Here is a 24,890-nt window from a genome sequence, read left to right as displayed (position 1 = left end):
CAGGGATCCTACACAACCACCAGGGACTCCACACAAACACCAGGGACCCTGCACAACCACCAGGGATCCTACAAAACCACCCAGGACCCCGCAGGCCACCAGGGACCCTGCACAAACACATAGGACCCCGTACAGCCACCAAGGACCCCACACAACCACCAGGGACCCTGCACAGGGACCCTGCACAGCCACCAGGGACCCCACACAACCACCAGGGACCCTGCACAACCACCAGGGACCCTGCACAGGGACCCCACACAACCACCAGGGACCCTGCACAGGGACCCCACACAACCACCAGGGACCCCGCACAACCCCCAGGGCCCCCACACAGCCACCAGGGGCCCCGAATAACCATTTGAGAAGGAAGGGGTGGGACAATTTTAGATGGAGGGGGGGCGCCTGATTTTATTCTTACCTGGGGCAGCACAACATCAAAATATACCACTTCATACACATATCTGTACACACAAAAGTCTCTGGCCCCTCTCTGTACACCAGCAGCCCCCCTCCCTTTCCTTCACGGCCCCTACTTGTAAATAAGGTCTTCCTACCTAGTCCCAGGTAATTTTCATAAAGCTGATATGTTGCTGAGAAGCACAGTACAGATCACACGAACAGTGAACATACACATAGTAGCCAGAGGTGGCAGTAAAGAGCTCGATGTCGGTGCTCAGTGTCAGTGACACAAGAACAAGAGAAGCTGTGAGATCGTTTGTGTAATGCACAGCACGGCTCCCCTCCACCCACCCGTCCTGCCTTCTTCTGGCCCGGGCGGGCCCCTCAGGCTCCTTGGGCCCCTTACACTTGTGATGGCTGTACCCCCTGATGGCGGCCCTGGCAATGGTAGTGAGTCAATCAACAATAAGTGGATTCAAACCTGTTTGGAATAAACATAGATCTATACTCAGATAAAAAAAAGTTTAATAAATGAATAATTGAATACAAATAATACAAAATGTAGTTTAAAAAATTCTCGATGGACCACTTGGTCCTTTTTCTGTTGTCACTCTTCAACAAGAAACAGGGCAAACAGTAAAGGAAAGGCAATGCTTAGATGCAGTGTTCAAAAGTTAGCAATAAACGGGGAGACGTCATGCTGTACTGTGTTTGAAGCTATTTAGCAAGAGGCTAGTAAGTTGTGGCAAAGGAAAGAGATAATAATGCTGCTATGTTGCTGTTTTTTTTTTGTTTATAATGTTTTGTGTATAAAAGAACAGATAAAACAGAGGACTTTGATGTAAAAGATGAAGAAGGTAGCATTCTAACTTTTGATACTCAAGGCTATTTCAAGAATTTGAATAGCATAGATGCACCAAAAAAAAAAAAAAAAAAAGAGGATCATTTGTTTATTGTATCATGGTTAAGGTCACAAACCTATCTCCTAGGATGATGGGAAATACTCCACTAATGTCTTCTAAGATTTTCAGCTTACTTTTGTACATACAAACTACTTTAAATTACTTAGCATCATACATGTAAGTTTATGCATAGCATGGATCCTGTAAATGTAATGTGCACACAAGGATACCAGCTCACTTCATTTAGTAAACTTCCCTGTACATTTATGACATATATAGGAAAGCGCATTTACAATACAAGTAATCATGGGTCATTGGGGAGGAGTCAGCAGTCAAAACCTTCCCTGGGCTTTTTTTTGGTCCAAAATCATGGACATGTGGGTGGAACAGCACGTGAGGATGTTAGAACATTTTACCACTTGACCTCTAGACTTCATCAGGATGTACAGATCACCACCAGTCTAAGACCTTTTATACATTTCACTTAAATGACAGCTTCTGCTTATTATTGTAATATCTAAGAGTTTGGATTTTTACATAAGTAATTTAAAGTAGTTTGTAAGTACAAAAGTAAGCTGAAAATCTTAGAAGACCTTTAGTGGAGAATTTCCCATCATCCTAGGAGATAGGTTTGTGACCTTTAGTGCACAAGAGGGTTGAAGGACTCCAAATAAGAGCTGCCATTTAAAGCATAATTAGTGTAGAGCTGGCCATACATAGAAATTCAGCCAATTTAGCAGGAACCAGACAAATTTGATCCATCTATGGCCATTCACGTTCAATCAATCAATGTAACGGGCTTGTTGGAAAATTTGCCTCGATCCGTGCATACTGACAGTGGGGTAGTCCCACAATTAAAATATGACCCAGTGGGGAGACTTATCGCATCCACCTTGAATTAAGCCCCCTGGCTGTATGAAAAAACAGAATCATGCATGGCCAGCTTAAGGGTTTTAAGGAATCCTGTGTGAGGAGAAATAGGTTGTCATTTATGGTATGCATACCTATGTTTTACTGTGATAAGAATTGTTAGCTGAAAAACATTAGACTGTATACCTTCAGCCATTTTCTTCTTCAATGACTTGAATTTTAAGGGGCTACGTAAAAGAACTATTCAGCCAGAAGCTCTTAATGTCTTGATTATTTTGTTATAAACTCAAAGCAGTTGATTTACTCAAAGGCAAATAGGTTGTTCCCTTTGCAAGGATATTTTCCCCAGAGCTTAGTAAGTATGTGGTGAGATTTCGCTTTGCAAAAATACCCTATTCAAGGAAAATAAAAAAAACTGAATTTTTGCCTGTATGTGACTGGATGTTAGCAATTCCCTTGCAAAATGAACAGTCTATCTCCCTTTAGTAAATCACCCCAAAGTATACTTATTCTCATGTAGAGATTTTGGTTATTTTTTTATTTTTTAATGAAGAGTATTTAGTAGCCAGGAGTAACTTTTGCATGTATGTAAAGCCCAAACTTTTTTTTTCTTATGATACAGTAGGGGATGAATAAGAACTTAGTTTATTTTCCTTTTTTGTTTGCTGACTGTATCTAATTTGGAATATTTTCCTTCGCTTCCTGTCCCAGAGACCCAGCAGGAAGTTAAAGGAAATCTCTCCAAACCAATCACTTTTTAAACAGTTGTCACTAGAACAGACACTGAAATATTTCCTCATGTCTTCCATTCCTCAGACAACTCAACATGTTTTGTATTTCCAATCACTTTCTATACCAGAAACCATGGTCAGCAGGACCAATAGAGAAAATCCACAGTGAGAACACAGACACATTAAAAAAAACTGACAAGAGTTCTATCTCTTTCATATTCTATTGGAAACAAAATAAAACAAAAAAAAGTTTGGCTTTTCATACACTTTATTAATTTTTCTATATTTTTGTTGGTAAGGCTACGGAAAATGAGCTATGACACCACTGCTATATGTCTCTAAAAAAAGTACAAATAGCTTTATTATATCAAAACAGAAAAAACAACATATCATTTCAGTCCCTGCATAAAAGGACAGTGTTGTCACTGGATCTAAAGTGTTGAAATATTCCCCAACACTCTATTTGGGCTCAGAGTTATGAGGTGTGCCAACAAATGGCCTATTCATTCATTACAAGTATGTTTAAAAACAATACAATAAACAATCATGTGCTAGCCATGCATCTGTTCTAATGTGATATGTATATGCATATATGGTAAGTATAGGATATGTATTAAACATTATCCCCTGGTGACTGTTATTTATAACTTGATTATAGCATGATTCATTGATAGTCTGTTTCTAAATATCCAACCAACATTCAAATAGAAAAAAGGAGATCAGAAATCCCATTGCTGTAAGATTAGACTGTTGTCACATATCAAATCTTAGGTTCTTACAGTTTGAATGATATCATGTAAACATCAGTAAGTTAGACTTCTTTTGGAGTGATGTTGGTACTGTAGCAATATTCCAGAGGAGCATTATACATGTAAGTTTATGCATAGCATGGATCCTGTAAATGTAATGTGCACAAAAGGATCCCAACTCACTTCATTTAGTAAACTTCCCAGTACATTTATGACATATATTGGAAAGCACATTTACAATACAAGTAATCATGGGTCATGGGGGAGAAGGTCGCAAGCCAAGCAGTCAAAACCTTCCTTGTTTTGGTCCAAAATGGACAGGTGGGTGGAACTGCACGTAAGGATGTTAGAACATTTTGCCATTTGACCTCTAGACTTCATCAGGATTAACAGATCCCCACCAGTCTAAAACCTTTTATACATTTCACTTCATTGGCAATACATCACCCAAGGGTATAAATTACCTCCAAATGAATTCTAACACCATGAAATGTATCCAAATAGATACATAATCCATATATATAAGCTATATTTATCTAATTTTGAACACTTTAAAGTGGTTGTAAACCCTTACAAACCACTTTGACCTACAGGTAAGCCTAGATTAAGGCTTACCTTTAGGTCCAAGAAATATCTCCTAAACCTATACGGTTTAGGAGATATTTGCCTGAAGACAGGCACCGCCGTAGACAGCGGCACGCACTGAGCACGGCATTTCCAACAATGGAGCTGCCGCGCGCGTCGGCTCCCGTGCGCATGCGCGGGAGTGACGTCATCTCGGCTTCGCCGAATGACAGCGGCGGAGCTGCGATACCCCACCGAGAAGATGGATGTGCCGGACTACAGGGGACAGCGGTGACTTCGCTGGCTCCTGTGTCAGGTAAGTGACACATAATGGGCTACTATGCGATGCATAGTAGTCCATTATGCTTTGCCTTTGCAGGGAATGAAAGAGGAAGTAAACTCATCAGGGTTTACTTCCTCTTTAAGTGCTTTAGTCTCATCAAATATTTGTCTGAAATTAGTTTATAGTTTATAGGATACTATTATACATACAACATTTATTATTCTGCCATACACAAGGTAGGGGGCATTTAGACATTTAAACTGGATATTTCAAATTCTGGTGCAGCTCTGTATGGTAGCCAAGCAGCTTCTAACTTCAGCTTGTTCAAAGCTTTGACAATAAAACCTGGAAGCTGATTGGTTTCTATGCAGTGCTGCACCATATTTTGCACTCTCCAGTTTTAGCAAATCAACCCCCAAGTTTTAGCTGTTGTCAAATCCTCATTCTTCCAGTCAAGCACCTTATTCTAGACCTGCTAAACGTATACACAACTTTTTGATCTGTAACCTGTATTATTGTACTGCTTTGTTTAAATGACTTTCAGAAAAGGTTCTGCAACCGCAACAGTTTGTGAAATATACAGACACTTTTCTTTTTATCAAAGTGCCCTGTAGAGCTGCACGATTCTGGCCAAAATGAGAATCACAATTGTTTTGCTTAGAATAAAAAGATCACAATTTTCTCACGATTCTCGTGACGTAAAATCTTTCACAATATATAAAAAAATGGGCTAACTTTACTGGTTATTTTTTTTTTAGTTCATTAAAGTAATTTTTTCCAAAATGTTTTTATTTTTTTTAACTTGAAACCAACAAATGTCAGGAAAAGGTTTAGCGTTTAAGTGGTTAAACTTTTTTCACTTACACACAGTCTATTCCATTGACAAATTGTTACAATGTTTATACTTAAGTTCAACTGATAAAGAATGTTTTGATTCTTGGCAGACTGTCCAGTTTTTTCCTTCCTTTCCTTTGACTGCTGTAGCTTCAGAAGAGCAGAGAGAATTCTTTGAATAGAAAGAATTGTGAAACACTTTAGTCAAGATTGCGATAACGATTCTTGGCGATTAATTGTACAGCTCTAGAGCCCTGTTATTAAACACATTACCCAAATGATCCATACCCTCCATATTCTGGCAGTTATATGGAGAATTTTGTATATAATGTCTCTGCTCATTTTCAAAGCACCGAATAAGTTCTGGCCAATATGTATGAAGTATCTTACTTAAGCCATAAATCTTGGCTTGCTACTTCCACCCCTGAGATTAAAAAAAAAAAAAAAACCTGGGCATATCTTGTTTGCACCTGTAGTGTTACAATACAAGTCATTTTCATGTGTAGCTCGGACTTACTACTTCTCTCTTGTTGCAAAAAATGTATGTTTGTTTAAGCCTAAGGGATTCATTGAGCCTTCTCAAAAAGCTACTTTACATTTTTCTATGTTTTGTAAATGTTTCTAAACCCTTAGGAACTAAACCACTATTAAAAAAAAAACATTATTAACTAATGGATTAATGGATAAATGGATTAATAAAGATTGTTTAACTAATGGATTCAGTATATATAAGATGGCTATGCATTGCGTAAACTATTTGAAGAAAGATGCCGCAAATCACTGCATGTCCATGTTTATATTTCTCTTTGGTATTAGCCTAGTCGGGAAGTACATTTATCAAGCTTAAATTAAAAAGATCAGTTGTGCTTTGATGACATTTTGCTTCATTTTCACCATGGTATTTGATGTAATCTGTGAGAGAGTGGAGTATAAAAACCTTTAAAGGGATTTTCAATGAAATCTGGCAAAATAAGGATTTTCCAAGCTGCTTGTTTTTCTCATTAGGCTTTTTTTAAATCATGTAAAATCATTTTCCCCTGAATTCTACTGGTAACGAATGGGTCCTTTGGAGTTACATTGGTCTGCTGACTTGAACTTTGAAAAAGCAATCGGGATAAAAGCTAAATTTACAGATTATTGTAAATTTGCTGGCCATTCACTGTCACATTCATTAGGTCACATTGGCACTTTTTAAAAATAATGGGAGCATGAGTGGTGAATGCCCAGTAAATATTGGCATATGAGTAGCAGACAAATGTACCGTAATACAGTAACCAAAGAATGCGCTACTGAATGTTTTATAAATATGTTTAGCTTAGGCCATTAACAGCCACTCCTAAAAATAACAATAATTAATAAAGACCAGCACAAAATATGTAAAATGAAAATAAAAACAGTAGCTGGACACTCCAGGTCAATTTACAACACTCCAGATGAATAAAGTACAAAATAGTGCAGCGCTAATTAAGAAAAGTTCATAAATAGTGAGTACGCAAGATTTCAGATAAAGTGAAGATGTTCATTTTAAAAGAAAGGACTCTGTGCTATAAATGTGTAACCTCCACCATAGACACATAGAGGGTTATTTACTAAAGGCAAATCCACTTTGCACTGCAAGTGCACTTGAAAGTGCAGTAGCTGTAAATCCAAGGGGAACATGCAAGGAAAATAAAAAACAGCATTTTAGCTTACACATGATTGGATGATAAAATCAGCAGAGCTTCCATTCATTTCAGATCTACCCCTTAGATATAGGGAGAATGCACTTCCAAGTGCGCTTGCAGTGCAAAGTGCCTTTTTAACCCCCAAAGACACATAGAAGTCTCAGAAGTTTTCCTGGTGTTAATCACAAGGTACAACCAGGCTTGTTCATATATGGAAATCCCATTCGAATAGCTTGCATACAGATGGTCACCAATATCCCAAGATAAGGGAAAAAAACAAGAAACATATAGTGCTCTCTGAACATTCATTTAATCAAAATAAAATAATTACACTTACAAAAAAGGCACTTAAAATAAGTGCCAACATACAAGCACTTGTACATAAAATCACAGAGAGAGGGCCGCGGGTGACGTCACGTGACTCCTTCCCATATGCGTTAAGTCCCAGGGGGCGGGACTTCATTAGCGGGTTTTAAAAATAAGTAATAATACATGAAGAGCTAGAGCTATCTTATCACCAGGAAGTAAGGGCTTTCCTGTCTGTAAGATTATAGGTCAGATCTAATTCAACAGAGAGAGAGACCACTGTTTCCACACAGAGAATAATGCATTTTTTCCGACGGATTTTGTCCTTAAACTTGTGTTGCATACACACGGTCGGACAAAGTTGTCGGAAATCCGATCGTTCGGAACATGATGATGTTCGTTTGTTGCGATGGGACTACATTGATGCTAGTAGCCAATAGCTTTGGTCTTGTAATTTGATCTGAGCATGCGTGGCACTTTGTCCGATCGGAATTCTCTACAAATGGTCGGAAAAAGTCTGATCGAATTTTTTCGTCTGAAAATTTGAGATCCTGCTCTCAATTTTTTCCGTCGGAATTTCCAACAGAAAAAGTCCGATAGAGCCCACACATGATCAGATTTTTCGACAATATAATCCGATTGGACCTTTTCCGCCTGAATTTCCATCCATGTGTACAGGGCATTAGGCTCTGTTTCCAATACTGCAAGTTTTTGTGCAACTTGACACATGTGAAGTTGCATGACAAGTCAAAATCCATGTATTTCAATGGTCCCCGTTCTAATTGGTGCGACTCAAGTTGCAGCGACTCCAAAAAAGGTTTTTGTACTACTTTGTTCCGACTTCAGTGCAACTTGTTCTCCCATGATTCTCACCAGCCGCATGACCTCGCATCCATAATCGCATTGCAAAGTCACGCTGTAAATCGTGCAACTTTGGGGTCGCAATAGTGGAAACCGAGCCTAAAGGTCCTTCTCTTAAGTGTTGATAGGGCGCATATTTTTTTCTACTCATGCTGTGGCTGCTTTTTGAATAAGATGAACTGTAAGTCATTGCACACCTTTCTTCACAGTAATCGTCTGCAAAGTACACAAGTGAATAGATTGGTAGACTGATTACTGGATGCCAGTTACAGAACGTTGCTGTCATTTGAGCTGTTATTAGATTTAACTATCCATAACAGAAGGGAGAAAAAATGTCAGCTTTAACATTTTAAGAAGGCTGACGCTTATTTTACCTCCTGATTTGAGCAATTACATAGCTGACCATCAACAAGGCAGCATACCGTTGAACATTTTTGAAAAGCACCTGTCACTGCTCAATACCTTTTACAAATAGGCATTTTATTTTGCTAAATAGAAATGTCTAAACTTCATTTCAGATGTAGTTTTTTCCTCAAAGGCCCCATGCATTTCTGACTTTATCTTGTGTAAAATATTGGGCACTGATCTAACGTATTTTGCTGTTAAAGATTTTTTCATGTCTCCAAATCCACTGAGCCGTCCATTCCCCCTTTCATTGGCTTCTGCGAAGATAGCAAGCCATCTGCTCCTGCGTGTGTTCACGCTTGCAGTGTCCCAAGAGACCAATGTCTGCTGGGATATTTCATATCATGCATTTGATAAACTCCCTCATGCTACACTAGGTATCAAGAGGGCAGCATATTCCGCAGGGCCGACCAACTATTTAATGTTAAGTGCAAAGTGTGCCTTACCAGGTGCCTGAACATTCAAACACCATTTAGAATGCAACTGTATTTCCAATCAGCTTTTCTGATTGAACGTGCCTTCTGGAAAGAAAATGTGTTTACTTTCTGTTAAGCTTTTACTGCAGCAAAAAAATAAAAATGCCACATAAAAGCAAATTCTCTAACATGCGGTGAATTACAAATTTCTTGCTTGGAATTTCAGTCTGTAATAACAACTATAAAGTTGTAATTGAATTTGCTGCTTCTGTGAAGCCAGTTAGTTTATAAAAAGAATTCAGTGAAGTTAAACTTAGAATAAAAGTTTATGTCCCAAGCATCAGCCCAGACAGATTTCTGTTGTTTAATAAACATTAAAAAGCTACACTTTAAATAGACTAGGAATGTTTTTTTTAGCTGTTGTACTTCAGCAGCAGATTGTCTTCACATCTTCCTGAAAGCATATAAGCACTATATTGTCAAAAGTATTGGGGTGCCTGACTTTACACACACATTAATGGCATCCCAGTCTTAGTCCGTAGAGTTCCAAATTGAGTTGGCCCACCCTTTGCAGCTATAACAGCTTCAACTCTTCTGGGAAAGCTGTCCCCAAGGTTTAGAAGTGTGTCTATCAGAATGTTTGACCATTTTTCCAGAAGCACATTTGTGAGGTCAGCACTGATGTTGGACAAGAAGACCTGGCTCACAGTCTCCCCTCTAATTCACACCAAAGGTGTTCTGTCAGGTTGAGGTCAGGCCAGTCAAGTTCCTCCACCCGGAACTCACTCATCCATGTCTTTATTGACCTCAAATATCAAAAAAATGCCATGATGATGTCTCCTTCCCCTACTTTCATAAATACATTTTGAATGCAAGGTCACCAGGGCCTGATTCTGCTGGGAGCAGCAATAGGACAAGTATAGACAGAACAACGCACAATTTCTCCTCATAACATAAATATGGACAAAACAGGAAGTTTTAAACAGAGTGGGTATTAATTTAGAGCAGTCTTTATCAGTGGCGGCTGGTGCTCAAAATTTTTGGGGGGAAGAAAAAAACTGAAAAATACTGAACCCCCCAATTGAAGCCTCACTGTGCCCATCAAATGCACCCATTGTGCCCATCAAATGCAGTCACTGTGCCCATCAAACGCAGCCACTGGGCCCATCATACGCAGCCACTTGTGCCCCATCATGCACTGCCGCTTGTGCCCCATCATACACTGCCACTTGTGCCCATCACACGCAGCCACTTGTGCCCCATCATATGCAGCCACTTTTGCCCATCATATGCAGCCACTTGTGCCCATCATATACAGCCACTTGTGTCCATCATATGCATCCAGTTGTGCCCCATCATATGCAGCCACTTGTTCCCCATCATATGCAGCCACGTGTGCCAATGAAATGCAGCCACTTGTGCCCATCATATGCAGCCATTTGGGCCATCAAATGCAGCCACTTGTGTCCGTCAAATGCATCCATATGTGCCCATCAAATTTTGCCTATCAGATGCAGCCACTTGTGCTAATCAAATGCAGCCATTTGTGCCCATCAAATGCAGCCACATGTGCCTGTCATATGCAGCCACTTGTGCCCCTCAAATGCAGCTACTTGTGCCCAGTATATGCAGCCACTTGTGCCCATCAAATGCAGACATTTGTGCCCATCAAATGCAGACACTTGTGCCAATCAAATGCAGTCACTTATGCCCATCATATGCAGCCACGTGTGCCAGTCAAATGCAGCCACTTGTGCCCAGTATATGCAGCCACTTTTGCCCATCAAATGCAGCCACATATGCCCAGTAAATGCAGTCACTTGTGCCAATCAAATGCAGCCACTTGTGCCCATCAAATTCAGCCCTTTGTGTCCATAAAATGCAGCCACTTGTGCCCCATCAAATGCAGCCACTTGTGTCCCATCAAATGCAGCCACTTGTGCCCCATCAAATGCAGCCACTTGTTCCCCATCATATGCAGCCACGTGTGCCAATGAAATGCAGCCACTTGTGCCCATCATATGCAGCCATTTGGGCCATCAAATGCAGCCACTTGTGTCCGTCAAATGCATCCATATGTGCCCATTAAATTTTGCCTATCAGATGCAGCCACTTGTGCTAATCAAATGCAGCCATTTGTGCCCATCAAATGCAGCCACATGTGCCTGTCATATGCAGCCACTTGTGCCCCTCAAATGCAGCTACTTGTGCCCAGTATATGCAGCCACTTGTGCCCATCAAATGCAGACATTTGTGCCCATCAAATGCAGACACTTGTGCCAATCAAATGCAGTCACTTATGCCCATCATATGCAGCCACGTGTGCCAGTCAAATGCAGCCACTTGTGCCCAGTATATGCAGCCACTTTTGCCCATCAAATGCAGCCACATATGCCCAGTAAATGCAGTCACTTGTGCCAATCAAATGCAGCCACTTGTGCCCATCAAATTCAGCCCTTTGTGTCCATAAAATGCAGCCACTTGTGCCCCATCAAATGCAGCCACTTGTGTCCCATCAAATGCAGCCACTTGTGCCCCATCAAATGCAGCCACTTGTGCCCATCAAATGCAGCCACTTGTACCCAGTCAAATGCAGCCACTTGTACCCAGTCAATGCAGCCACTTGTACCCAGTTAAACGCAGCCACTTTTGCCCATCAAATGCAGCCACTTGTGCCCATCATATGCAGCCACTTGTGTCCATTAAATGCAGCCACTTGTGCCCATCAAATGCAGCCAGGCTCAGCTGTCACGTCACTAACCACCCCTTGGTCCGGCTGCACTTACCGCTCCTCTCCTGGAGTGACGGGGCTCTCCTCAGCGGGAAATGGCGGCTCTCCTTCTCGGCGGCTCTTCTCCTTGGCAGCTCTTCACCTCGGCGGCTCTTCTCCTCGTGGTTCTTCTTCTCGGCAGCTCTTTTCCTTGCCGGCTCTCGTCTCTTCCTCTGCGGCTCTCTTCTCTTCCTCAGTGGCTCTCATATCTTCCTCTGCAGCTCTCCTCCTCGGCGGGAAGTGGTGGCTGCGGCTTCTGTGTCCACTCGTCTCATCTTTCACCAAAGCGTAGGGACACAGTTCTCACTGACCTACCTGGTGATTTGCAGGGAGGAACGTTAGTCTGAAAATAGAAAAAATGCATTCACTATGCAACACAGCAGGGTGGGATCGGGATGCAGTGCTCTGCGCCCTGAGCCCACCCTATTTTGAAGCCTATTAGAGCCTCTGGCTCTAATCACGGGCTTCAAAATACACACCCCCACCTATCCCTGCCATAGTATTTCATGTGTCCGGCATCCTGAAAGGAGCTGGGCACATGAATAGAGAGGGCAGCGGAGGTGTCCGGGGGGGCGCCCACAATGCATGGGCTGCCACTGGTCTTTATCTGTATTTGTGGGTAAAAAGCAATTAAAATTTTTACATGTTTCACCAAAACAAGATTAAAGGGGATATTTCTTAGTAGGGGCTCAATTTGATTTACTTTTAGACGTGGGATAGCTCCTCGCTTTGTTTAGATTAACATTCTCCACCTGTTGTTTCCAGGGCAGAAGGTGAAGGGAAATCTCTCCAGTGGAGACACCAATGCTAGTAAAAAACTGACAGAGTTGCCAATACAATTCTTATTCATGTTAGCCAAACAAGAAAAAATATTTGTCTGGAGTTCAACTTCAATCTCCAATACACATACAGTTTTACTCCAGGCAATCAGCTAAATACACTGATTAAATGCATGTACTTTGAGAGCTGTTTTACCTTTATTTCTGTCCATCCAGTCTGGGGATTTACATATCTTTGTCCCACAGCACAGTCCTGTAAGGCAAGGGAGGAGGACCTGATGATCTTTCTCTGCTGCCATTTTAATTTCACTTAAAGGTCCCTTCCCCGCCCCAGACTGTGCAGCAGAATGCAAGGGGCTAATACCAAGCCAGGTACTGCTTGCATTAACAAAATACATTTCCAGTGGTTCTATAATGTGTACTCACCTAAACTGCATAAATTAGGTCTGACAGTATATGCCGACACCAGAGAATCGTGGAAGATGCCCCCACCCCCATCTAGCTCACAGCATGTGATTGACATCCTCACCTGTGCATGTTTCAATATGAGACTGTGTAGAGAAGGGGTGTTCATTTTCTCCACTCAGGTATCAGTTTACACTCAGCTCCCTGCTCTTTAAGTTAAAAAAAAGATGGGGTTGATTTACTAAAGGCAAACAAACAGTGCACTTTTCAAAGTGCAGTTGCACTCTGCAAGAGCAGTTGCTCCAGAGCTTAGTAAATGAGCAGAAGCTCTGTTGACTTTCATCATCCAATCACATGCTAGCAAAAATGCTGTTTTTTAAATTCTCCTTCCACTTGATTGGATATTATTTGCAAAGTGAAGGTTTACCTGAAAAGTGCACTGTCTATTTGCCTTTACTTACTCAACCCCGCTGTGTTAAATTGTGCACTTTGAACAGCTGTAGAGGATGCTGATAAACAGGTACAACCTATGTTGGACAATTTGTTTCACCTCTGTGTATCCCCAGAGGCTAGTCACTTCACTGGGTATATTCAAGGGTTGATAACCACTTTAAGGATGTAATAATGAATAAAGAGCTGCATAATGTGTGCCTTTTATGTCTGCCTGAAGGTCAGCTTTAAGCACTTGTGTAGACAACTGTGATATTCATCTCATTGACTTTTAGAGTCACACAAATTCCTATGCAGGATTGTTTAAAATGGGTTAACTATTATTATCGGTATTATCATCTTCTGCTAACATTTGTTTGCACGGAAATGTTAAATAGCCTTTTTTCAGACCTTTGCATTCAATTTACATGCTTATAATTAAATTTAAATCTTTTCAGATCCCTATGTGAAAATCCATCTCATGCAGAATGGCAAGAGACTGAAGAAAAAGAAGACAACTATTAAGAAGAATACTCTTAATCCCTACTACAATGAGTCTTTCAGCTTTGAAGTACCATTTGAGCAAATTCAGGTAATCTAAAATATCACCTTATAGCATCCAAACATGTTTTCTGCTTTGTTCTATTTTCAAACAGGTGTATTAAGGCTTTAAATTACCATATTCTTCATGTTCTCAAATGACATTGAAAATGACTCTACTGAATCCTACTTAAAACCTTATTAACTATGGATGTAGTGTTGGGCAGGGTTAAGCATGGGTGCAGGCTTTTTGTGCCATTCAGTCACTTTTCACTAATTAGTGTGCCTTTTTATCTACCATTATATTTAAAAAGAAATAGGTCTGAACATTCCATCCTGAGCAATAAGTCATTACAGGAGTGCCAAACCCATATGTGACATTGTGTTTAAATAATACCGGCTCTAATAAGAATATCAAGGACTAAATAGTAAGAGGTGTCCTGATAAAATGTTATATGGATAAAAGCAAATGAGATTTTTCTTCTTTTCTTCACGTCATATTTGACAGGTAATTTGCCTTATCATAATCTGCCTGCCATGGAATAGATATGTGATATGAAACCGTGGAGTTTTTTTCCAGCTATAAAGACTGTAGAGTCATGTATTCATTTTCTTTAGTAAAAACATCATATTGGTTCACAAAGCCAGAATATTCTCTCCATCGTTTTTGTTAAAAATTAATCGATCAATAAAATGTATACTTTTAAATAAATTGATAAGGCAAACGTTTTCAAGTCACATTACTATTTTGAAAAAAAAGCTAGAAAAACGCAATTTCATTGCCTAAGCAGCGTAGGTCATATGGCGGCCAACATCGCTCCCAGAGTTACTTCTGGTTATTGCAGGCCCCCGGCGATGTGATTGGCCAGAGCCTCAATGACGTCACTCCCGTGTATGCGCGCGGGAGGCTCCGGTGACGGCACAGTCTAACTGAAGCAATGGCACGGTCTGCCGTTGCTTCAGTGCGCATGTGCCGATGACATTGGCACATGCAAATACAGGGGATATCTCCTAAACCGTGCATAGGCTTACCTGTAGCAAAAAGTGTTTGTAAAGGGTTTACAACCACTTTAATGTTATGTAAATGTTTTCATTCATTTATTGTCTGTATTTCACTTTCAGCTGTCAATGTGCCTCTTCCTGTGTAAAGCACAATGACAGCTGAGGCAGCAGGTCTGTTTTGTAAACAACTCATGTGATCACTATGATTGGCTGTCATAGTAATAACAAGATAAGGACCCATTTAGTGTGGTCCTCAATAATTAATGCAAGTCCATTGCTGTCAGTGACAATGCAGTCTCTAAGGCTGTCAGTGCATTATCCAATTTTCTTGTACAGTTTCTATACAATCTCCTTTAGATTTACTATGTAGTGCAAGGTCTGCCTGATTGGATACAAATTGAAAGTGTTGTGTAGGTTTGACCTCTCATTACAGTCGATGCCACCGATATTGTGTCAATCTCACTACTATTAGCGGTGAGATTGACACCCGCGAGCCCCATCCTGGGAGCCAGGGCCGAGCTATGTCGCTCCTCCCACTCGTCACCCCCAATACATTCCTATGGATGTGCGACATCTCGAGAGGGTGGCGAACGCGAGAAGCACAGCTCGCAGCAGGGATTTCCAGCCCGATCCCAAAACTGTCAACATTTGATTCATCTATTTCACACATGTGGCCTGAAAACTCTATAGTGCCAATTTGTTAGATCCTCCGTTACCCACTCCACAAATGACAAGATATAACCCCTTTTAATCCCATTTTTCAGAAGCTGGTAAGTGATTTAAAACAGAAAGGTAAAAAGAAAACAGCTTCACTGAGCAAAATGAATGTTTAAAAGCTGATCATTGTCCATTGGCTCCACAGCCAGTGTTGTGCTAATGTTATTTAAAAAAAAAAGAAAATTAAAAAAAATAATACATTTACAATAACTTTAAAGTCCAACTGCAGGACAAATAAAAATCCATAGAAATTGCTTGTTATGTCTAGGTAATTTCACAAAACATTCTACCTAAATCCGCACTCTAGCTGGCTCCAGTGGTCTCCTCCTCCACCCAAAGCACCAATTTGTGGTTGAAGCCTCAGCATTATCAGTTACAATACAGTGAGATAAACTCTGAACTCTGAGCTGGAGTGCAACAGGAGCTGGTTGCCGGCTTAGAGAGTAAACTGCAGGGGGCCAACTGCAGTGCTGGAGGGACCCTTATGGAGCAAGAAATAAGCTAATTACTCTATAATCCTCTACCCCTAGACTAAATTAGCATTTTTTTGCTTTTCCTGGGTGGGCTTTAACCACTTGGCAACCGACTCCCACCGATATATGTCGGTAAAGTGGCACTTTCCTGGAAATTGCCGGATACGTCTTCCCCTTTCAGAGCCGCCATAGGTGTGAACCCGCAGCACGGCAGGTGTGATCACTGCCGGCCACCCGTGATTACGGGAACAAGAGCTAGAATGGGGATTTGTGTGTGTAAACACACAAACCCCTGTTCTGTCAGGGGAGAGGAGACATATCGTTTGTTCCTAGTAAGAAGCAACAATGATGTTTCCTCCCCCTGTCAGTCCTATTCCCTTACAGTTAGAAACACTAACTAGGAAACCCCTTGATCACTTCCTAGTGTTAACTTCTTCCCTGCCAGTGACATTTACACAGTAATCAGTGCATTTTTATAGCTTTGATCGCTGTATAAATGTCAGTGGTCCCAAAAATGTGTCAAACTTGTCCGATCTGTCCACCTCAATTAAATTATTAAAATGCCATAAATCTTTCCCATAGTTTGTAGATGCTATAACTTTTGCGCACACCAATCAATATACGCTTATTGCAATTTTTTTAACCAACAATATATAGACGAATATTTTTGTAGATATTTATTATAGCAAAAAGTAAAACATTTTTTTTTTTAAATTGTTGCTCTTTTTTAAATTATAGCACAAAAAATAAAAATTGCAAAGGTTATTAAATACCACCAGAAGAAAGCTCTATTTGTGGGGAAAAAAGGACGTCAAATTTGTTTGGATACAACTTCATATGACTGCGTAATTGTCAGTTAAAATGACGCAGTGCCATATCGCCAAAAATGGCCTGGTCATTAAGCAGCCAAATCTTCCGGTCTGTAAGCGGTTAAAGTGGGAGTAAACTCTGTATAATAAGGCTTACCTATAGGTACAGTAAATATCTCCTAAACGTTCACTGTTTAGGAGATATTTACTAGTGAAGCCACAGGTGACATCTCCAGCGTATGCGATCTGAAGGAACGACATACCCGCGCTGTTCCTTCAGAGTCCTGTGCCGTGAACAGCGGCTCCTGCAAGCATCCAATCAAAGGACTGGAGCCCACCAACCCCGAAAGAAAGACCGAATGAAGATGGAAGCCCTGTCAGCACATTGCTGGGGGGCTTCGTTTTAAGGTAACTTTCACATAATGTTCTAGTATGTGATGCATACTAGCACAGTATAACTTTGCCTTGCAGGGTTGTTGTTTTTTTTTTTAAGCGGGTGGTTTACTACCGCTTTAAGCTAAGTTAATTATTACTTTGCAGGAGGAAAAGTGCATTGCCTAAACTAAGAAGGCTGGCTAGTGACAGATGGACATTAATGTTTAAAAAGCTCAGCTATACTAAATTATACTAAATGTCTTAGATGTGTTTTTTTTTTTTTCCTACTCATATTTATTTCCTTTTTTTTACAGAAAGTGCAGGTTGTTGTGACAGTTTTGGACTATGACAAGATTGGAAAAAATGATGCTATTGGAAAGGTGTTTGTAGGCTATAACAGCACTGGAGCGGAACTTCGGCATTGGTCAGACATGTTGGCCAACCCACGACGACCCATTGCACAGTGGCACACTTTACAACCTGAGGAGGAAGTAGATGTAATGCTTGGAGTGAAGAAATAGAAACAAATTCTATCTGCTGTTGCCCATATAGTGCTCTTTAGCCAGTATATGTAAATACCTCAGTAGTATGGGTCCTTTCATGTCTTTCCATGCATACCTGATTCAGGTCATTTGTACTTAATTCATTTTATTTGCACAAATTTAAATGTACTTCTCCAAAAGAATCCCAGTTGTGCGCCACAAAACTGCCCTCTTACTCTTCTTTTAAGCAATATGATGTATAGATAGAGCATGAATCAATTTGTTGTTAACACATTCCTGTATATAACAGTATGCCAACATTGATTTCTAGTCCGTGTATTTGTATGTTGTAAGCGTTTCTTATTATGTGTATACCACAATGTTTTTAATAAGATGTTCTATTTTAAAACAAAATGTAAATTGACTAAATATAGAAGATAATATTACAGGTCGTGTCGCCCACATTCCAGGAGAAATTCCAAGTTATAAGGCACTAGTAAAGTTGCACTGACATCTTAAAGGACAACTTAAATCTATGGTTGGCCAGATAGATTTGAATACAAGACAAGCAACATTCCACATTTTCAAGTTCATATACGTGTAGATTACAGTCAGGAGCAACAAAGTTTGATCAAATAAAAAAAAAGCATGACTGTCCTTAAGATATCTGGTCACTAGATGCCATGCTATCAGTGTATATATATATATATATATATTAATGTCTTGAAAAAAACAAAGCTAAAATTGTGTTTTTTAGATATGAGTGAAGGGGTTGCAAATTGTGTATATATATATATATATATAATATATATATATATATATATATATATATATATATATATATATATTAGGAATGGCTAGTGCCAAGACAATTCTAATGTCTCGTGATACTTGCTTGCAACCCTCACTCATTTCTGTGAATTTTAGCTTTACATAGAATGTACATCTTGTGATTTATCCATGTGTTTGCACATGACATATTTCATAATATATGTGTGTTTCTTGTAAAAAAACAATATATATATATCTTGTGATAATGACAGATTGTGAGGCATACTGAAAATTGCTGGAAAGCATTGTCAATAAATACACAGTCATGTCTTCATACTTAACAAACAGTATTGTGACCCTCTCCCTCTCTCTATCTCCCTTTCTCTATCTATCTATCGATGTATATATATATATGTATGTATATATATATATATATATATATATATATATATATATATATATATATATATATATATATATATATATATATATATATAAAAGACTAAACTAATTTAGCCATAATTCTGAATGCACTTCAAGTAAGCCAAAACAGCTAGTGACCTTTTTTATATATATTTACTATTTGTATAATGAGTTTTAATTTGTCCTTTAAAAATGGTATAAAACAAAGAACAAGTGCTAGCAAACTGGAGCACCCTCTTGTGTATACTAGATGCTCATTTCAGGAGGAGTTTCTAAATGTTTTCAATGTTATTATGTAGTAAATGGCACTATTATGAAGCTATTAGTCATTCCATAAGTCTTAAATGACTGCTCTGTGTATCACTGTGACTGCCGTGTGTGCTTAGATAAAACTTAGTTCTCTCAGTAAATAGCAATCAATTAATTCTATAGTGATATTGTACTGATACTGCCATCTCTTTCTACTGCACTGCTGCAGGAGAGCATAGCACAAACAGGTTACTACGGACCAATTAGGAACTGGGAGCTATGCTGGATCTTGGTCATAGAACAGGTAGATCACACAGCAATGTATTGAGCACTGTGCAATATAGCCCCTAAATTATCTATCTATATATATTATAAATAATATATAAACATCCATGAATATTGCAGATTATATCCTTAATGCATATCATTTGGTGGATAAACCTTGAACAGCAGGATACAATAAACATTTATCGTCCAGTTTTTTTCATTGCACAGAATGTGAAAGATTTGTATTGTCGTTTTTTTTTCTTATAAGATGGTAAGAAGGATACAAACTAGAGAAAATGTCCTCACGTTACCTTGCATTTAGTTTTATAAAGGGTGTCAATGAAAAATTATATAATTTTCTCCTGCCAGGGTAAAATATACAATTTTAATTTTAGCAATTGGTATTGTTGGATATGATTGTAATATATTCCTGACAGATTATTTCGCTAAATACTGTACAGTGTGTCTCGGAAATAGATTTGCTCCAAAACACATTTGGGCAATATCTGCCCACTGATGAATTACAAGTCCAAGCACACACTGTGCACCATTTGCTGTCAGGATATGCAAGGATGTGTAGTTCCTCGGTAACTGTTGGGACCAAAGGTTTCCCATAGCTGCTTTGAATGGTGACAGTAGGTACCCTACTGTATTGGTTTTTGAAAGGCACAAATTAGGGTATGTACACACTAGAACAGTTAGAGATGCGTATGCTTATTTGTGATGATGTTAAGTCAAGGCAAAGGAAAAACTACAAAAGATGGCATTCCTTAGCAACCAATCAGCAATAATCTTTCATACCTCTGTTTTAAGTAAGATAATGTCTGAATGGTTGTTGTGGATTGCTGCTATCTGTACTTTATCATTTCTCTTTGTGGTGCTGGATGGAAGAAGCTGGATGCTGTATGATGGATACAGCATATGAATATTTAGTCATGCTTCTCAAAAAATGACCACACTGTAGATATGCCAATTTTTATTTTTGATGTGTAAATGTGTAATGTATACACACAATGGAGATTCCATTCAAAGTAACTGTCTGCCATATATTAGCCATCACAGTATGACCACTACAGGCGGACCCTCTAAATGTTTTTTTTGTCATGAACCCCTCTCCCCCCCCCAAGTGTGTACATACCCTAAACAGGACAAATTGTATGCTGCATAATCTGAAATAATAAGGTGACACATATCTAATATAACTACACCGACCAAAATGCAACATACTATTTCAGATTATTTTATTTTCTCAACCGATGTGTATATGTCTAATAGGTATGCTCAAAATGCAGGTTCATATCACCCAAGATGCATTGATATCTCTTGATGTGCTTCTACTGTACTGCCTACATTTATCATACAACAGAAATTTGCTATATTGAACCTGCTATTTGATCAGTATATGGTTTAATCCATAATAAAAGCCACATCTACCTTTTGGACAAAGCTGTGTAAAGTATTAGAATCTGATGCTGTAGAAATCCTAGTTGCCTTTGTCTATACTTACTGCCTGCTTGAGTGTTTCTATGTGTGAGTTTCTCTCTTGTATCTCGTAGAAATGTTCGGGTGTTTTCTCTTGCCATACTGCTCGTGACCCGCGGGCTAACAAAGTTTGCTGTGTAAACCTTCATTTTTGATGAAGTGGTTATAATTTAGTTTCACTTTGTGTAGTGATTCCCACAGTAGAGTTTTCAGGTCGTTGTTAAAAACCTTGACATATTCAGCAAATATTCAATAAAAATATTTTATTTCCTGTTTCTGTCTCCTGTTGTAAGTGGGTTGCCAATGTATTGATTTTTGCATGGCACTGTGGGGGTTATCGGCATGCTTCAACAAAGCTAAAGCACACAAAACCCTGTTTGCAGTTAAACTGGTGACTTAATATAAATATAGCTTAAAGTGGTTGTAAACGACCATAAAAAACCCATTCAGTTAAAAAAAAAGGAAAAAACGTTGTGTATAGATATAAAAAAATATATAAACACTTCTTTCCTATTCCCATTTCCACATTCCCTCTGTTCTCAGATATGTAAGACCTGGGGAGGAGAAACAGCAGAACACTGATCTTCTCACTGAATGGCTGTGCAGGGGATGTGTGTCAGCTCAAGTCTCCTGCTTTATGTTGTCAGTGTTTAATAGGAAAGCAGAGGGAATAGCAGGAACACCAGGGATTTCACACAAAGGAAGCAATACAAAGAGACCAGGATACTTTTTGATACAAGTACATACTACAGCAGACACATAGCAGGAATATGAATTGTTTTAAGAAAAGCAATAAATCTTTTCTGTAAAATAAACCTAAGGAGGAACTGAACCCTGGAATCTGTGCCCCCAAAAAAAGGCAGGCAGCAAACATACGACTAGCCACCAGTATTGCCTCTGGTCCCCCCTGTAGCTGATTCTCCTCCCCCCCATTAATAGCTTAATGACCATTTCTTATTCTTTACCAGGTCTCTGTGTAGTGCAACACCCTCATTAGGGAGGCTTCCAGTCACCAAAACAGGAAGTGAGGCGAATTTTCTACAACAGATCCACAAAGGGCAATAAAATCCAGACAGAGTTTTATATATATATATATAGATATATATATATATATATATATATATAGATATATATATATATATATAGATATATATATATATATAGATATATATATATGTAGCACTTACCCCCGAAGGAGCTACTGGTTTTGATTGGGCCTGCACTCTACCTAGAAACCCCACTGACTTGACTCAATCCCTTTGGCACAGCTGTGGTGCAATGTAAAACAGTACAATATACAACAATGCAAAGTACCTGTATTGTACCCTCAGGATCCACTGGCTCCACCTAGTGAGGAAAAACAGTATGCCACACAACTGGATACTTAACCAGAAATATAGTTTACTGTAAAATATTTCAATAGGTGGTTACAGTAATTGTACTGCCATCCCAACGTAGGATGTCAGTACAATATAAATCAACAGACACATACAATATGAAAGATATATATATATATATATATATATATATATATATATTTCTATGTATCTAAACCTGTGAGCTCCCGCTACTTTAAAGTTATACGTGAGGCCTCACTTAAAGTACTCTCTCCTGTATCTTCTTTCTTCGCTAGCTAGAGATGACTCCTCTGATATTTGTAATCCAAAAGGTAGGTAAGAGTTAGCTTAAGGTACTCCAGGTATAACTCCAAGAACTTATACACAACGCTTGGGAACTAAAGTGAAGTAGGCCTCAAGCCTGCTCAATGTCAGTTGCTCTACTACGCCTCCGTGGAACAACAGGTTCCAGCGAGGCCTGTAAGTGAGTCTAACTGTGTGCAGCAAACTAACAAACGGTGGGCCGTAACCCACTCACCAACTGGATTGGAGTTCTGGGTGATGACTTTGATCCGGCAACTGTAGCTTGCTTCTGTATCAGCTGGGCAGATGCTCTGTGTCACTCCGTTGACTGGATCTGGTCCTCCGACACTCCGATAAGCGTCTCTGGGCCTTGTCAATCTGATCACCAGCTCTCAGGCTCCGTCAAATCACCTTGCAAACAAGCAGGTTTGCAATCCACTGTGACTGTCTGCAGCTGTCTCCCGGAAACCTCCTCACAGATCCGCACAGGCAGGCAGCATGGTCCCAAGAGACCTAAAATGGCCGCTGCTGTCCCTTATTTTCCCTACCCAGCATGCACTGCATAAGAGAGTGTTCATTGGTAGATCACACACGGACTCCTGGGTAACAAGGTCAACCTTCAGAATCCAAACAACAGTCACTTCCTGTAAACCGTGATGTCAGCGCTACACACACACGTATATATATATTTATTTATAACATTCTATTGGACATACAACAAGTGTTAAAAAAGGCCAAAAACATATCCACAGCCATCCAATGTTATTCGCTTCCTGGCTTTGAAATCTGTTTATCAGGCTGTCCTGTTCCGAGGGCAGTAACGCTTCATCAGGGCCTCGGATCTTATTATAGAGTACTGTAATAATATACATAAACAGTCAATAAACAGTTTATTAAATAAACAAACATAACATATATGCTATTATATTTTTCATGTTGATCAAAACAAATATATATATGCATCATACCTGCCCTGAGTCCAAAGGAAGATAGAATCCTGTGCTATGAGATGAAAAATGAATGTCTGACAAAAATATGGGAATATATGGTTTATCACCTGTAAACATATATGTGAAATGGTCGGTGGTGAAAGCCTGCCAGGTCCATGAGGAGACCAACCAAACCCCCTGAATATTGTGCCACATCCGGGAGTGGGAATTATGTATCTTTCTATATAATAAAGTCCAATGTTTAGAATAAATATCAGGAATGGATGGGGGGGGGGGGGGCAGAGTTTTGAACATAAAAGTAGTCTGGAATTTCATCTTCTGACTTGGGCCCTTATGTTTTCATGTGCTTTAAGTGCAAGTTTAGTAGTGTCTAACAGTAAAAACTGCAAAAGTAAATTCAAAGAGCTAATGCGTTCCTATAATGGAAATAGAATAAATAAATAAATACTTGGTAAAATTAAAACAATAGTATTTGCACAATTTTGATTTTTTTTGTTTAATTTTTATTATTGTTATTTTAAGTTGTATGCTCTGGTGTGAATATCAGAAAACAAAATATCCCATGCGGAAACTGAATTCCCACATGTGAAGTATTTTTATGTTTCTGCACCTATGATTTACTTGAGGGGTTCAATCTCATTTTTTTTATTTGCTTCACTGGGAAAGAGAATATTAATTGGGCTGATGCTGAAAATAAAGTGTGGCCTAACTCAGCTACCTTAAATGTATGCACCCTAAAGCAGATATCTATGCCTTATTACCGTGTTTGCAGAAAACTGTAACAGAATTATTTAATTATAAATGCTCAGTATATCCCAGTAAACATGCAATATGTTTACTGCCTTAGAGGCCGTTGTCAGTTTTAAAGAAAATGACAGCCATATTGAGGATGTTGCATGCGTGCTACCATTTTGGTGGTTATGGTTTATTAGGATGTAACTGAATGAAAATAAGGGAAAAAGAAACAGACAATGTTAAATCAAGCAGTCCAATTGAACATAAAATAAATATAACAGATGACTTGAAAAGTAAAAAGTCAGAGCAATCAACCAGACATAACCTTTTATCATTGCAGAAACAAAACAATGAAATATGATTGCTAATCGGTTCTTCTGTTTTGTTGCATTTTGCAGATTCTTTGCTTTTTCAATAAGCCTGCTAATTTCATAAAACGCAGTATTGTAAGCATTGAAAAGAATGAGGCATTCATTTTAATCTGCGATAATACAAAAATACATCTGTATTCTAAAGTAAGCAAATATAGAGCTTAAGTAGTTTTTTTTTTTTATTCACAAATGTATCAAAAGTCCTAGACGCTTATGGTTGTATTTGGTTTTCAGTTT

General features: G+C 39.2%; 1 protein-coding gene across 6 annotated transcripts in view; it reads left to right on the top strand.

Annotated features, from left to right (window-relative positions):
- SYT1 (synaptotagmin 1) overlaps nucleotides 1-21,230 on the top strand; it is an 834,437-nt gene extending 813,207 nt beyond the window's left edge. For all 6 annotated transcript variants that reach the window (XM_077473911.1, XM_077473912.1, XM_077473913.1 and 3 more), the window contains 2 exons: nucleotides 13,826-13,959; nucleotides 17,598-21,230. In XM_077473911.1, the coding sequence (XP_077330037.1) occupies nucleotides 13,826-13,959; nucleotides 17,598-17,804 (341 nt within the window). In that variant the 3' untranslated portion in view covers nucleotides 17,805-21,230. The remainder of the gene's footprint in view (nucleotides 1-13,825; nucleotides 13,960-17,597) is intronic.
- Nucleotides 21,231-24,890: the final 3,660 nt, after the last annotated feature.

The sequence above is a fragment of the Lithobates pipiens genome, unplaced genomic scaffold, assembly GCF_037356315.1.
Source record: "Lithobates pipiens isolate NorthernLeopardFrog02 unplaced genomic scaffold, aLitPip1_a1.2 Scaffold_8, whole genome shotgun sequence".
Classification (NCBI taxonomy): Eukaryota; Metazoa; Chordata; class Amphibia; order Anura; family Ranidae; genus Lithobates; species Lithobates pipiens.
This window is presented reverse-complemented; position numbering and strand designations above follow the sequence as displayed.